The sequence below is a fragment of the Micropterus salmoides genome, unplaced genomic scaffold (assembly GCF_014851395.1).
Source record: "Micropterus salmoides isolate LMB-PRFRI ecotype aquatic unplaced genomic scaffold, ASM1485139v1 Ms_hic_scaffold_8, whole genome shotgun sequence".
Classification (NCBI taxonomy): Eukaryota; Metazoa; Chordata; class Actinopteri; order Centrarchiformes; family Centrarchidae; genus Micropterus; species Micropterus salmoides.
In genome coordinates this window covers 12,333,670-12,350,419 of record NW_024044570.1, presented here as the reverse complement: position 1 = coordinate 12,350,419, position 16,750 = coordinate 12,333,670, and the positions used below count along the sequence as shown (strand labels likewise).

The window sequence follows — 16,750 nt, the reverse complement described above, 5'->3', positions numbered from 1 at the left end:
GACTCGACTCACACATCTCCATCTGTGACCGACTGGATCAATTTGCTGTCATCTGGTCTCCAGCCTTCTCCATTCTCCTACAAACACACCAACAAAACAAAAAAATAGAACGATAGAGACAACAAAACAACAAGCTCTATCCATGCACATGGCCTTGTTGAAGAAAAGAAAAAGGACCACCCATCAGCCAGACGAAGGGGCAATTTGGGGGATGTGGAAGGTTACCATAGCAACAAAGGAATGAGACAAGAAAATAAAGGCCTAAAATAAACCCATAATTCCTTTAGCTAAACCCAAATTGCAGGAATTGGCTGGTCCAAAGCCAATCTAGCTCTAAAGCCACAGCAAATCTAACCTATCACACAAGTAAGAGATAAAATGAAATTCTCATTCTGTTTGATTCCAAGGCATTTATTTAGGGATAGGGAAGATAAAAAAACACAAGCGCAGTTTAGATTGACTCATCAAATCTCTTAATAATTCAGCCTGGCTCCAAAATGAGAGTAGTCAGGCACTGTACATCTTAGCAGGTCTGGCCCCCCAGGAGAGGTCCAGTGAGAGGTCTGGGCCTCCTCTGAGACTTGCCAATAGGGCAGGTCCATATGAAGATACTCAGCTGGGGCTCTCCAGGGATAGCAAAGCACGCTGCTGCACTTAAGGCAGGAAGCAACAGTATGGAAGCACAATATGGTTTGACTTTGTGGTGAGCATAGTTTAGAAGAAACAAAAACTGTTCACAGTTCCTTCAGCTGTCAAGTAAAAGCGACTGATTACAGTGTGTGTGTGTGTGTGTGTGTGTGTGTGTGTGTGTGTGTGTGTGTGTGTGTGTGTGTGTATAGAAAGAATATACACAGCATTTTCATATATTATATAATATATAATACATAGCATTTTCAAGTTTCATAAAGGAATAGTTCAACGATTTTGGGAAAAAAACAATGCATATCTTAATCAATGTCAAGAGTTAGATGAGAAGACAGATACAACCCATCTATCTGTTCATTAAATATGAAGCTACAGCCCGTCGCCAGTTAGCATAGCTTAGCATTAAGTCGGAAGCAGGAGGAAACAGCTCTGCACTGCAAAATCAAAATACAGGAACTACAGTGTATTTGGTCAAAACTGGGTTAAGAATGGATCTTTTGACATGTTTTTTTTTTTTACTACATAAAAATACAATGCCATAGAAATGTATGATTTCTGTGAAAACAACTTTTTATTCCCCACATCCCAAACGGATTTAAAAACCAAACTGTCCTCTAGCTGGCTGTGTCAGGAGACACTAGAGGGCAACTAGAAAGATATCTGAAAGCTATCTGGTGAGATAGCTAAAACTTATTCAACAAATTTAATTAAAGGTGTTTTCCCAAGGTGTTATCTGTAAATAAAACAAAGCTATTTTGATGGACACCTTGGTAATTTAGTTTGTTTTGCTACATAACTACATGAAGCAGCAGCTAAATCCATTCGTGATGGAGCACAAATGCTCAGCTAAACACTTGCTAATGGTGGTAGTTTAGCAGACACATATTTCTATATGTTATGGACACTAATTATTAAAATAAATTACATTTTTTAAACAATGTAGTTAAAATGAACACACTAAAATAACACATTTGTTGGTAGAAAGGGTAAGATGTGCATTTACCTCATCTTTTAAATATTATATAGATTCACTACACTGTATAAAAGGTTCAATGGCATTATTTATGTATTGTTGGATAAAATATAGGTGCCACAATCTATCTGGTGCACAGTTTGTTTAACTTTAAAAAATGTTTTCTCAACTGTTAACTTTGAACAGAGCCAGAATAGCAGTTTCCAGTCATCATGCTAAGCTAAAGGGCTGCTGTCTCTAACGTTAGCTTAATATTTAGCATACAAAAAATGAGAGTGGTTGTCAATCTTGTCATCGAACTCTTGACAGGAAAGTGACTAAGTGTATTTCCCAAAATACTGAACCAGTCTTTTAATACTTAAACAAAGCAATTTCATTTACTATATAATGTATAACAGCATTTTCAACTTTCTTAAATATTCTGTGAGAGTCGAGTTTGACACACAAATGTTTTCCAGTTTTAACATTTTGCCCTCATTAACTTTTCCCGTGACGACTGTGTATTCAAGTGCAAGCTAAAGGTTGCAGAGTTTCCTGGGTTGCAGTTAACATTTGAGGAAAGAATAAATAAATACTGACATTTGGGGGAAGATTAAATACTAACATTCAGAGACTTTTTCAGGCTACTCCCCATGGATCTTTTTAAGTCCCACATAATGATGACTTTCAGTCTCGGTTGGTCTCCTTCAGTGGTCAGACTGTAATGCATAATATCGGCGCAGGCACGGGGCCATGTTCAGAGTAATATCAGGGGGTAAAACTGGAAAAATTCACTCAGAGTTTTTGTAGTTGGTGAACAGGTTGTAGAGGACTCTAAGGGTGGACTTTAGGTTCAGGTTGACAACATCTGGAAAACACAAGACAACAGAGATCATTAGAGAATATCGTATTGTTTTGAGACGTTTCAGTAAGAAAATGTAAATGTAGACCTTTGATATGCACAAAAAACTAATGTTATAAGAAAAACACTGGATTCCCGCACTGTGCTACCATGTACCATTTACAATACAAAGGACCTCCTTCTATGATTGATGTTGGGACTATTTTCCTTCAAAAGGTTATTTGTAATTTTGGAAATGAAATGGAGCTTAAAATAGCGCCCAATAATTTACAAATGATTATCATATGATGTATTAACAGTAACACAGCATACTACATAGACCTACATTATTTGCTTGTTGCAATTTCTCATCACAACTAGGTCTTTGTTAAGTGATTCAAGCCAGACACCATTTTGTTACAGTAGTGCCATTGCATCACCTTTTAAACTAGGACGCCTTAAGCTCCTCATCATCTGCATCCCCCCGTTAGCTTGGGTGACACTGTTGATATCATTAACAGTTCTGGGATCTCTACTTTCATTTATAATGAACCTGCAGATGTGCACAAACCTTAGCAAACCGTATGTTAATCAGAACACATAGACTGTGGTGGGAGAGCAGTAATGCAGCTATGAAGATAATAGCTATATGTCCAATTACTGCAAAAATTGTGAGAAGTGAGTGCAGTTAGTTTTTTGGGGAAAAGATGTTCTCTTTTCAGCTTAGTTGGGAAACTGTTCAAAGAAGGGGAAAGAATTTGCATTAATATAGTGCGCAGAGAAACAATATTTACACATTGTAGCTTATACTGGTTCAGGATTCAAATATTTATCAATCACATAGATGTTTGTGCAATAAAATGTGTTACCATCTCCAAGGACTGTGCATAATGCAAGTATAATAAAAAAGGGACATACAGAAAATAATAAAAACAAAGAGCAAAAGCAAAAGTATGTACAATACATTAAGAAATAAGTAAATAATTAAAAACTGGATGTGGAATGTGGAGAAATATGGGACAAGCATGTGGAGCGAAATGTCAATATGGCCACTGTAAAGGATAAAAATAGTACAACATAGAATGTAATGTAGTAGCTCTGAGAATAATGCAAGTATTTACAAACAAGAAGCATACTTACAGATAAATAAATATTCTTAAACACTGATATTTATTGCTCTAACCTAAGATGTGCAGTGACTGTACAGAATGTTAACATCTCTATTTAAATTACACCCCAGAAAAAGGTATTCCAATTGTTCTTTCAATATCACTTTCTCTGAATTAAAGTAACCAGCCAAAACATGATATTAATTTGAATGCTTCTGGACAACAGTGCAGCTCAAGGCTGAATGAACTCAGCACCATCCATCCAGTATAAGAGTTTAAGGGTGACACAAGGTTTCCATCTACTGGACAACCTTTAATATGACTGCTACTGTCAAATGTCAACTTTTCAACAGCTTTTTTAAATTGTCCCCTGTCAGTGCAAGAGACTCATAACCTCAGTCAGCCTGCATAAAATCTTCTCCAGAGATTTTACGCTTTATGTCTTTTATCTAATCTTGTAATAATATATGCATCTATCGTATGTCTATAAAATACCTTCTGGTCTGGCTTTGGGTTTCTTTAGGCCTCCATCCTGCATCAGCTCAAACGCAAATGCCACATTGTGGACCTGAGGGGACACAAAATGGTAACTCTTTTGATAAGTTGCTAAAAAAATCTTCCTACTTTACCAACCAATTAAGCATGTAATCACCTTCTGTTCGAAGCTCTCAGGGGTGAGGAAGAAGTTGTACAGAGGGACAAAGTAGTCTTCTAGCAGGCCCATCAGCAAAACCAGGTACACGCCATCTGCGAACTGCAGACACACATACATATAGTATTTATATATACAGACTGCATAAGTAGATCAGATTGGATTATATAGTATGTATTTGAAAATTAATGTTGTGTATGCAAATAGAGGGAAAATGAGAGGATGACATAACACATACGTCAACCATTAATGATCATAAGCGACTGGATTCTATAGATAAAACATCAAATGTCTTACCTGAGATTCCAGCTCAGTAACTTCCAGGTTCAGCTTGTTCAGGTGTTTGTTCACGAACGTGATGAGAGACTGGCAACAGGATCAACAAACTATTAATATTTTTTAGAGCACAATTATATTATTATTATCATACTGTCCATTAATTAGAAAATGAAAAGGTCTTCAATACCGTTTTTACTACATTGAGCTTGTCAGGTGCGTGATCCAACAAAGTGTCAAATGCATCCCTCTCTGTTGTAAAAAAGAAAGAATTCAAAGGTTATGAATAATTAAAGGAATAGTTTGACATTTTGGGAAATGTTAAAGGTCTCAAAAAAGATAAGAGGATCAATACCATTCTCTTATCTATTCTGTAAATATATACGTCTATAGCCAGTAGTTGGTCAGCTCAGCTAATTAACACACTATATTTTGTTTTTTCAATTCATCCAAAAATAAATGTAAAAACAACAAGCTGTGGTTTTACTGGGTGTTATGTGCCAGACTATTTGTTGACTTCCACTCAGCTGCCTCGCAACCTCCGTTGTAGAACAAACGTAAAACCACAAACAACTTGCCATTTTTACACTTTGTTCTGTGTACATATTAAACAAATGAGGTCTAACATATTAATTAGTGAGCTTTAAAGGTGCTTGTAGGGCCAGACTAACTGTTTACAGTCTTCACGCTAATGCTAACCACCTCTTGGCGGTAGGATCATTTATAAAAAAAACAGATATAAGAGTGGTATCAGTCTTCTCATTTAACTCTTTAACTATTCCTGCAAGAAGATAAAAAAAAAAAAGGGACATTTCCATATTACTGTAACATGATATGTGGCTGGGACTCACCAAACCTTCCCATCATCATTCTGAAAAACAAAAATATTACAGACAATTTGAAACATACTACAATAAACATAATATACAAATACCAGCAGTCTCTTACAATAAACATTATTATATATACAGTTATTAATAAAACTGTCTCAGCTCTTACTCTGTGGTGCTCGTCAGCTCTTTGGTCACAAGAGCAGTGTGCAGGATGCCCTCTCGTTTCTGCTCAAACAAAATCAAAATGCTTCAGTTACTAAAGGAGAGAATAACTAGAAATGCTGATGCATGTTGATGTAAATTACATGTTCAGACTGACAAATACTGAAGGATGAAAGAAAAATGTTGCCATAAACTGACACTATACTATCCTTCACTATGACATGTTTGCCTCATTGTATTATTGTTTTGGATGGATCTTTGATATTTTTGGGATTTTAACAGCTCTTGGGATGTTTAAATGTTAGATGAAATGGTTGTATTATATTTTTTTAAACATATTTGTTCATTTTGATATTGAGGTATATTTAGCATTATCTGTCTCGTTGTTTATTATCGCTGTTGCTGCTGCTTATCTTGAAAAAGAGATTCCTTCATAATTAAATAATAGTTAAATTAAAAAAATAAATAAAAACTACACACCTCTGTATCCATCCCTACATCATTGCACATAATGACGATGAATGTCCCAGCCCTGTGTGAGCTTGACAAGACACTTTACCTTGACGACCACCACTTGAACAGAAACATGCTCAGGCAGTCTGATGGGGGCCTGGAAGTGCATAGCAAGGGCCACCAGCAGATAGACAATAGCGACCAGGTTCTTTGAATGGATAGCTGTAACAGCAAATCATAAGAGAGGACTGTCAGCTCTTTCACACTACAAGCTAACATAATGATATGAGCAATTGTCTAAAGAGGAAAGAAATGAACAGTGTGGTCCCCCCCCCCCCCAAAAAAAGCATGAATGAATGCAACCCTGGCGTTAGCACCCGTGGGAAATCTTTGCATAGAGTTTCTCAAACCTCTGTGAAGATTAAATACTCTCCATTTGTATTGCAAATGGATAGAGTCAATTATGTGTTAAGGGACATTCCACCAATTTCACACATAAAGTTAATTTTGCTTGTCTAATACTAATCTAGTACTATACAGCCTGTAAAAAAACAGTTGGATAATGTCTTCTGTGGCTGTGGAGGAACTTTCTGAAGTTTGACAAAATAACCCCAATGATGTCATAGTGATGTCATCAGGGTTATCGTAGCTTGGCCTTGAGATTTGAATAGAAACCCTGCATTATAAGGTGGAGGTGTGGAGTTTGAAGGAAGTAGGCATTTAGGAGACAGGGAGAATCTAATGAAAGATGCTATAAAGTTGAATTATGGGAAATGTAGGCTCCTGTATTTTTTAAGCTTGATGCATACCAGGAACTAAAAGTCACAATACCAAAAATCATTTTGACCATTCTTTTTCCCCAACCTTTATGGAAGACCAATACTTAATCACTGCAGTACCAGTTTAAGCAGCAAATTGCTGAAGTCGATGGAAAACTCACAGTCAACACTCCACTCAATAGTCCAGCCGTGAGGCCGCAGCAGTTCGTTGACGGCCTCCAAAACCGTCTGAAGCTTCTGCTTTTGGCCGATCTCTGACTGGGTCACCTCAGCCACATTCAGCTTCCTGCCTGACAACTTTTCTGTCGACAACACAAGAGATGAGATACAAGATGTCAGCTCAAACACACAGGGAAAGAATCATGAATACTTGTATGCGATATCATGCAGCAGTATTGTGTTGTACTTTACAGGTATACTGTAGCAAGAAAGTAATATCTGAATTAGGAGGCTTTTTTCAAGGGCTTGGGCTTAAAAAAAGAGATTTTATAAAGGGTGGAAATCCAAATTAGGTCAACTGGTGAAAAAAGCCTGCTTCAAACCAAGAAAGTATGTAACAAAAAGTTTTTCGCTGGTAAACAAGGACATGATGTTCTTGAAAATGTACAAATGAGCTGGCTGCAGACAATAAGGATGACTGCAAAGGAAGGCTTCCCTGCTCCAAGCAATATTAAGGAAGAGGATTTAGGAAGCTTATCGCAAGTGTGTGGGTTTAAATATTAAAAAAAATTAAAAAACTAAACCAGCAACAATCATGCAATAAAAGACCGAGATTACATTGGCTGCAAAACTGATAAACTGAAGTGTGAAAACTAAAAAAGCCTATAACAGAAATGAAGAAATTACACCTCACACAAAATGTGTTATAATTGTTGTTCACGACACTTCTGCAACATATGTAACCAAGTGTCAGTTATATTTTGTATTAGCTGGCTTTCTGTTTTATTCTTGTTTCACAGCCGACATAGACGTTTGGTCAGGCTGCCTTAATTATCGAGTATTTTCACAGAGGACAATAAGTGGGAGGAAAGAAGTAGAAGAAGAAACCAGTCAGGTGTGGAGCTGAAGAAGGAGTTTGAGATCATGAGAGAGAATTTAAGAAGCTACATACCAGAAAGATATGTTCTATGTACAAAATACAATAAGGTATGGAGCACAAGAAATGTGCTACCTACAGATACATGTATAACCACAAAAAAGTAAATCCCATCAATAACTGTAAATGTTATAGTATAAATGTAGTTTTTATTACTGTTACTATTGCAGTTTTGACACTTTGGACTAAAGTAGATGCTTTTGTCCAGCCTACAGCGTAACAAGAGATGTGCCATCAAAAAATACTTGGGTTTCTGTTTCTGTTTTTGTTATTTCTTCAGGGTATGGAGGTAGGGTGTGGAGGTGGGGTGTGGGCGTTAAATGTTGTTAGCATGTCTAGGTGGAATCTGAAAGTTTTGAGTTTTCAGCCTACTGTAACAAATAACATTTACGGACCTGACAGTTTGTAATTTTACAGCTTTTCAAAATAAAATGTTTTGAGTGAACTGTGCTCACTAGTACTCATTATCAAAGTATGTTTTAATGCCACGGTGTTGTTTTATATTGTGAATTTGATGCCAGACAAAAGTCTACGACCAAAACTTTGTGTTTCTCATAAACTAAGTGCTGACAGAGTGCAGGAACTCCATACTTTTGACTACTACTAATACTGCAGATTTTCATGAAGGCCTACAGGAGTGATATGGAGAAAGATGATGCGAGACTTGATGTGATGCCAAAGAAGCTGATTTCTCACCAAATAACTTCTGGAGCACTTGTCCATCATAACAATCCTCCTCCAGGTCTTTGACTATGATCCTCTCTTCCTCCAACTCACTGTTGATCCAGTCAATCAGGACCTGGACACACATCAGTTTACAATAAAACCTAGAATCAAACTTTCTCCTTCTATGTACTGTTTTCTTCACAAGTTTAGTGCTCTGACTGTGCTGAAAAGATATAATGTCTGAGCACAATATGTGATCCCAGACTACATTTACATTAGACTACATTACTTATTTGGCAGACGCTTTTATCCAAAGCGACTTACATTTGAGGAACAACATACAGGCATCAACAGAGCATCAAATACAGATCTACAACTGACAATACATACTAGTAAGAGCAGTAAGAGCAGACTACCTTCAGAAGATCTTTAAATTTAAGATTTTCCCGCGATGTTGGGTCCAACATGATCCGCTCAGCGTTTTCCTCTGATGGAGATAAAATGAGAGACAATAAGACAGTCAGTGGGCATGAAAGTTTAGTGACACGTTATCTACACCTTTGATACAGAAATAGTTTTTTGTCTCACATAAATGCAAATCTACAGTCACAAATACACACATGCCATGTCATTCACATGTCAAAAGTGATTCACATGGTAACTGAAGACAAAGGCGCCACCACCCACCCACTTTCATTTCCTCCACTGTCAAAGTCCCCATTAGTCAACATTGTCAACATATTCATATTGTGACCTCAGTAATCTCTGACAGTGAGCTGCAAAAGTTTTAAGAGGTTGAAAATATTCAAAATGCAGCTGCAGCATTAACAACATATTCAGTCGTAAATTAACAAAAACGTTTTACACATTTGGGCAATAATAGTGTTTTAACATAAGATATGTAGTTTAAATTCTAAATAAGATGTTCTTTACATGCGTTTACGTGTTTATGTGTATACATATACCCAGCAGTGTGTCCTCTGGATGGATGTCTGTCCCTGTGGGAAGCATGGGAGCTTTAATGGCATTCTTCCCCTCCTCATGGAGATCACTCACTAGTAAGACAATAATAGACACAAAAACAGATTCAATAAAACAAACAAGCAGAAAAATACTTGATTGAAAGACCTGCTCATAAGTAACTGAAAGGATTATGTGAAATAAAATGTGCTTAGGAAGTTAATGAAAAGAAATTTCACAGTATTACTATTCTCTATATAGAGTATAGAGACACAGAGTGAGATAAGCGGGCAAAGACTGCGGAACAGAAATAAAATAAGTCATTAAAGATGAAGCTTATTTATTGAGGTTTCACAGGACTCCATTTCACTTTCTCACATTTACCAGAATCTTAAAGGGGAACTCCACTTTTTTACACATCAAAGTCTGTTTAATAGAACTACAGCATATGTGAAAAAAGTTATACATTATATATAATTTTTTTTGTGGCTCCAGAAGGAGCTGCGTGAAGTCTGTTACTTGGGGGTGTGGCGTGAAGTGGAGTTACCCGACATCCGTAGCCTGCTCCTCATCTCTGTTTAATGTTAGTGGCTTGAGGCTACATTAGCCGCTACTAGCATAACACACCTGAATCTCTGACTGTCTGTTGTTGAGTTATATTGTGCGTAATGTAGGCACCAGGTCTTGACAAGGAAGAAGATTGCATGGAATAAAAAAGAGGATATCTCTGGTTCTGCTTCCTTGATATTGATCCCTTTTTTAAAAATGTTATAGAAGTACAATACAAAGTAGGCGCAGTGCTTTTTAAAGATGTCTTTTTAGCATAAAATGTAATTGTAAATGTCATGATTATTTGCTTTTATGTAAAGCACTTTGTACTTGATTTTATGCATGATTTGTGGTAAAGAAATTGTTTATTATTATTACTATTATCATTATTATATCAATACTTATAATAATATATTTTTCTATAGATAACCAGCCAGAGATTTCTTTAAAGGATTATAGAGTTCATTTACAGATCTTAATTGACTCAAAAGTCAACTTGTTTAGTACTATTCTTTTTTATGTTATGCTTTTTAATCTTTCTGTCTCATACTTTGTACTCCAAACAGCACAACTCAAATACTAAGAATTATTATAAACTATAAATTGACCTGACCCATGTCAGATAATCATTCATGTTAAACACTAAATTAGAATAATTTCCAAGTACACATTAGAAAAGAGTATTCACTCTTCGTAATGTACTGTGTTAATTGGCAATGCTGCACTGGCGGATGTTGTTGTCAAGCTGTGAGTTGTAGAAACTTCAGAAACAATTTGTGAGAAATGTTTATCCATGTATTTTGAGATGCTTTCACTTCTGACTGGGGAAACACTTCAGGGATTTAAAGGCCTTCTTCTCCTAATGGTCACATTGCTTTTATCACCCTGCATTTCAATTTGTCAGACCTGCAACAGGCAGGAACACAATCAATTGTCTCAAATCATTCACTTCATTGAGTTTGCTATATATAAAACCTGCAGGGAGAACCAAGGTGAAGATGCAAAGGGTAAAAATGGCAACGGTTTAAGATCTTTTTCAAATTAAAAGCATGTAGAATTGATATTTATAAGAAAGTCCGAAACAGTGTGTTTATGGTACAATCTGGACAATCTTAACTTCAAAGCATGTACAAAGAGAGGATATACAGAATTATCTTGGGAGGAGGGGTCCCCACAGATTTCCTATCTGATTCAGCCTTCTCATAAGAGCTGAATACCAGCTCGAGCCCTGAATCTCACTACATATCAGCAGTTTGCTGTGTAATTACACAGCAAGCTTGCTGCTTTTCATCATAATTGTACTGCTTCCTCCCTCCCTCCATCTGACTGCATTGCTGCTAGACAGAGCTTTGGCACTTCACACAGCCAAGTAATACGTAGGCAAAAACGGTGAAATGATACAATGCAATTCATACACTACAGCACATTTATGCAGAATGATATATGGACATAATAAATACTTTCACTCGACAGTCCAGAAATATAACAGCAACTCTCATAGAGACACACAGGTGATTCTATAATAATTACATATTTTACAGTGACTAGTAGTACTTAATAACACATTGCTTGATATTAACCTACAGTGAACTAAGGTAACAGGTCCTGCTTCCCCATTTCCAGTTCTAAGTTCCTCAAAGCCCTACATTTAAAACAGATTACCTTGTTTCTTCCTCTTGGTCCCACACAACAGCCCCGCCATGTCCCCGCTACAAAAACCTCCGGATTCTCCCCGATGGCAGTGAGCGAAGGTAGAAAATGTAGGAGTGTGTGTATGTGTGTGTGTGTGTGTGTGTGTGTGTGTAAATGCATGCGTGCGTGTGTGTGTGGATCGCAGTCTGTGGGTCTGAGCAGTGGCAGGGGCGTTTTTATTTCTGTCACAACCCTCTACCCCACCTCTACGGTCCAGTTACAGGACACACTGACGTGTGTGTGTGTGTGTGTGTGTGTGTGTGTGTGTGTGTGTGTGTGTGTGTGTGTACGTGTGTGTGTGTGCACGTGTGTGTGTGTGTGTGTGTGTGTGTGTGTGTGTGTGTGTGTGTGTGTGTGTGTGTGTGTGTGTGTGTGTGTGTAACAGGAATAAGGCACCATACTGGATGTAAATAAACCAAAGCAACTCTACCATACCAGTAACCTTTTGGCTGTCAAACAGTGGACACGCGACAGACTTCAATGACCCAAGACAGGTATAGTGTCCTTAAATCTAATATTCATACTGACGCACGCAGCATGGTGTAAAAACAATATTTTCTCATACAAGGAATGCCCAATTCATGTTTTTGTCTCCCAAATTAGAAGCAATTTAGTCATTTCATAGCAATATAAGACAATAGACTTGTTTCAGTGAATAACTCAAGTCTAAGTGAGCATGTCAATGGAGCCTTTAATATGTTTTGCTGCAGCGGATAATCAATCAGACAGCGGCTGTATTCCTGTTAACGGAATTACACTAATTCAATACAAACCAAAGTCTGCAGTCAAGAACGTTTATCTTATGCCGGCTTCATTGCACAAATTCACGTGAATAGCTCCTCAGTGGTTATTATAAGGACTCAGTGATTAGTCAGGAAAGCAGCAACAACATGAAGTCAGGTTTTCTTTTGCCTTTCTTTAAAAATGGGCTGAGTATAATCAGCCCGCATCATAAACAAACTATGTAAAGCAGATCGAAATTGACCTCGTCTTTTGGTTCCACTGATCCCGAGGGGGACATGGGAGGGGGGAGGGATATAAATAATACAGCAGTACAGAGAAGACAGACTGGATCTTAAATATAGCTCTGGTTATTTACACCAACACAGGCACCAGTTAGTAACAGCAGCCAGGAGATGACAGCGTCACTCGATACGTTCTGCACGGGGGCCTTCAGCAGATATTAACCATGACAGCTGAAACTCTTTAACTTATTACACCTAATATTTACTTACTATTATTATATGTTGTGTACTTTTTTTACTCAATGTTGTAATTCTACTACTGCTACTTCTCTGTACTCTATACACTCAACACTTACTGCATGATGATCTGTCTGGCTAGAAGAGGGATCCTTTCACTGTTGCTCTTCCTGAGCTCTTCCATTAATGGTGTTCCTTTTTTTTGTGTTTTTTTTTCTTATCCAAATCAAAGGGTCAAAGGATAGAGGGAGTCAAATATTGATACAAAAGACAAATTTGATACCGATATGGATCTTTGACACAGAAGATAAATATGCCAAAACTCATTTTTTACATAAACACATAACATTCCCAAACATTTTCAATACAGGTTTTAAGAATTGTAACCGAGATATATACTGAGTGGGACATTTTACAGTAGGGACAATAAATGTTTAAGGGCTCTCTGGTGAAGAAACTGTGTAATGGCAATATCTCAAATATACCATTGGTTTTTCTGTACTGTAATTTCTTGTTACAGTATCGGTCAACACAACCCATGTTAATACGTTAATATCAGTCAATATTGGCCAGACCAGTCTACTGATGAGGCTCTAACATAAATACATTTGACTTCACTGTAGTTGACAGTTTTGCATAATTGCTTGATTCAGCAAATATGCTTTGTCCTTTTTTGGAGTAACTCTACTCTTATATCTTCGAAATATCAGTGAATCTCCTGGATAATCTCTACTGATACCAGCAACTTATATGTTTTTAAGATGCTTTCACAGCAAGTTTCTTGCTTCTTAAATCATCATCGCACTAGAAAGAGCAAAAGACACAAAGCGAGAGTATAACAATATATATTGTATTTAGGAATGTTAGTTAGGTAAGTTGTACCTTTTTGGATATATGTATAATACATTAATTAATGTATAATGTGCTCAATTCATCTCCATCTCATTGTGATAGTTATGTAAAGGCAGTGACAATAAAATAAGTTGAAGTGAGTGAAATAGCAACAATAAAACTAGGGCAGAAAAACAGATGACTTACTATTATCAGCTTCCATCCTTGTATCTTGGTTATATTTTGTATTTTCAAAGTATAAATACTTGTCACCCTAAGACAATACTGTGATGATGTGACATAATGCAAATCCTCTCAGCCCTTATAAAGTAAAAACATGTTTTTTTTCCTTCATTAAACTATCACTATTACATCACTGACTGTTGCTAACAGAGGGAGTTGTGCCTTGTCAGAGAAATACAGACTTCCTTTCAGTTTATCAGGATCTACAGAGAGACATGAACACACAGTATCTTTGAAAACTTGGTCTGCAATTGAAGGAATCTGGACAGTGTAAAAATAAGTTCCTACATCTCTTGTCGAGTAGCCTTAAGTAACACTTTCCATCCTATTTCTGACACAGCAAGAGGAAGAGAAGGTTGTAAGTGTTTAATACTGTACTTAAACATGTATGTGTGGTTGCTAAGGAGTGTCAACAATAGGCCCCTTCTAAAAGGAGCAATCCAATTAAAATATGCTTGCTTATTCAGCTTGAATGTGAAGCAACCTTTCCAGCAAGTTGTCTTTCTTGGGAGTTTCCTCTTAAAGAATACAAAGCACCACACCCAAATGTAACAGAAACCACAAGAGCTGCAGCATGTGAGGCCATACGCTATGCTTCATTAGCAAGACTAAACCTTGCATACTTGTCTTCTCTTACACTAATTTCTAATTCAAACACCAACAAGCTCTTCTACCTTTAAAATAAAATGTGTATCATCTGAGCTGTAATCCAATGTGGCCACACAGGGGCACTGCGCTCTCACAAGCTGCACTCAAACCTTGGCAATGTAGCTTTCCTTCTGTCCCCGCTGCAATATTCATCACCTACAGCACTGATTTACAGCCATATGTTATGTGTTGATTGCTTTAAATTGATATAAGTATATCCCGATTTCTAAATAAGTAAGTGGCTTTCTCTCACAACTTTGTAACTTCCAGGGTTATAATGATTTTGGGACATTACTTTGAGGAATATGTGTCTGTTAATTCTGTAGCTAGTAATATTGTCCGACAACAAATTTATATCACAGTTTTCAGCACAAACTTAAGCAGGAAGACAATAATTCTCATTACCTCATTAATTTCTACCTCTCAGTTATCTAATTAAATCAGTGGGCTGAGGGGTCTGTGGTTTCTCTTTTCTTATTCCACTCTGGCAGACAATATCATTATGTGTGATTTGGCTGCAAATAACAAATATTTTCATCATCTATCTATCTATATATCTATTAATCAATGAGTAAATAAAATGACAGTAGTGCCTATATAAACAGTGTGGCCCAGAGACCAATATATGATGATGATCTTGTGCATCATTTTATACACAATTAACCAAAAAAATTCAGCCCATATACTTGGTTTTAAAAATGTTTGGATGCAAGAATTTCTATTGACCCGTCCTTCCAGTGTTAAAAGGGGGAACTACTAATTTCAACACTGTGATTAAGAGATTTCAAATTTCACTTAAAAATAAGTGGAGATCCAAGTTGTTGTTGGGTTTTTTTTAGATGAGATGTGTGGAATTTAATGAGGCTCCTAAACAATTAATATGTCTCTGTCTGTCCTCCTGCTGGTCGACCTCCTTTAATGGAGATTGCAAACACATGGCTGGCTTCAAAACACACACACACACACACACACACACACACCCCTTGCAGCTGTCTGTTTTAAGACAGAGTGACTTTCCTTTGGGAGGGCAGAAAAATAGTTGGGTCAACAATTGTAAAACAGGGACAATAAGTTAAAGAATGTTTTAAAATCCAAGGTACAGTGAGCAGAGAAATCCTCTTTCCACTTTTATCTTCATAACCTTGCGTTCCAGTCACCGGTCACTGACTGTGTGATCTATTTCTGTTTAATACCTCATGCTTGTGGAGTTGCCAAGAGGCTTTGTGTCTCATTCGCTTACACTCATTTAGAGAAACATCAAATCCTCCACAACACTACACTAGCTCAAAACGTTAGTGATTGAAACTATAAATAATTATGAAATACTAATCACAAGGATGTACTTGCATCATTGGTATAATATTTTAATCTTGGTCAAAGATACAATAAAATCTAGAGAAGCCGAGTACCAGGGAAACATTGTAAATGTTGTAAACCATGCGCAGAGCATGATTAAACTGCCGGTGATGTCTCAGAGAAGATTTTAATAGCGCATCATGTGATTGCAGCACCATGGACAGAAACACAAGGGAAACAAATTAAGGCCTTTCATGTTAGAATAGCAGGAAAAACAAAAAATGACTTACCTTCTTTAGACCTCTTCTTCCGCACCAGGGTTCCTCCTAATTTCCCTAGAAAAGACTCGTCCTTTTTCATTTTTGCGGACTGCGGGTTCACAGATGTGGTCGGAGTCCCAGACATCTTTCAGTGTGTGTGTTCTTTCTCTAATGTACGTTAATGTCACTCCTCCCTGTGATACATTCAGGCACCCGGTGTATGATCCAGTCGCAGCAAAAATACACTGAACTATCAAATTCACAGGTTCACAACATCCTGAAGGTAGGAACGCTGGCGGGGTTATCAATACAGACGAATGACTCACATGTGAGTAGCCTGAGAGCTTCTGCTTCAGTGTTTACTGACGGTCCGTCCTCACCCACCACAGCGCCTCCGAACGGCAGGATGAGGAACAACAGTGGATTGAGGGGTGACAGTATTATCTTGAGCAAACATATTAATTTTGTTATTTTATTGTTAAATATGACATCAAACAAATGATTCATTATCTGGTAACTAATCTCAAAGGTTCAAAATGCTGGACCTCAAGAAATGAAGACCATGTGATCCAGCTGAAAATCCTATGAACTTAAGTATTGTGATC

General features: G+C 37.2%; 1 protein-coding gene across 2 annotated transcripts; it reads right to left on the bottom strand.

Annotated features, from left to right (window-relative positions):
- Positions 1–390: 390 nt before the first annotated feature.
- On the bottom strand, positions 391–16,518 carry parvb (parvin, beta). Of its 2 annotated transcripts, none has more exons than XM_038705956.1 (13): positions 16,176–16,518; positions 9,430–9,519; positions 8,881–8,951; positions 8,495–8,597; positions 6,864–7,004; positions 6,030–6,145; positions 5,475–5,533; positions 5,327–5,346; positions 4,666–4,727; positions 4,497–4,565; positions 4,200–4,301; positions 4,043–4,115; positions 391–2,465 (listed from the first exon to the last, which is right to left on the bottom strand). In XM_038705956.1, the coding sequence occupies exons 1-13, from the start codon at positions 16,288–16,290 to the stop codon at positions 2,389–2,391; spliced, it is 1,098 nt and encodes a 365-aa protein (XP_038561884.1). In that variant the 5' UTR covers positions 16,291–16,518; the 3' UTR covers positions 391–2,388. The 2 variants fall into 2 exon arrangements, with proteins under 2 accessions (XP_038561884.1, XP_038561885.1); XM_038705957.1 differs by lacking the exon at positions 16,176–16,518 and adding an exon at positions 13,906–14,019.
- Between the last annotated feature and the right edge of the window lie 232 nt (positions 16,519–16,750).

Coding starts and splice junctions, on each gene's coding strand:
- parvb (XM_038705956.1), bottom strand. CDS start 16,290: ATGTCTGGGACTCCGACCACATCTGTGAACCCGCAGTCCGCAAAAATG. Junction 5,534..6,029: donor TTCAAGTGGTGGTCGTCAAG/GTAAAGTGTCTT, acceptor TTGTTTGAGCAG/AAACGAGAGGGCATCCTGCA. Junction 4,566..4,665: donor AGCTCAATGTAGTAAAAACG/GTATTGAAGACC, acceptor TCCTGTTGCCAG/TCTCTCATCACGTTCGTGAA.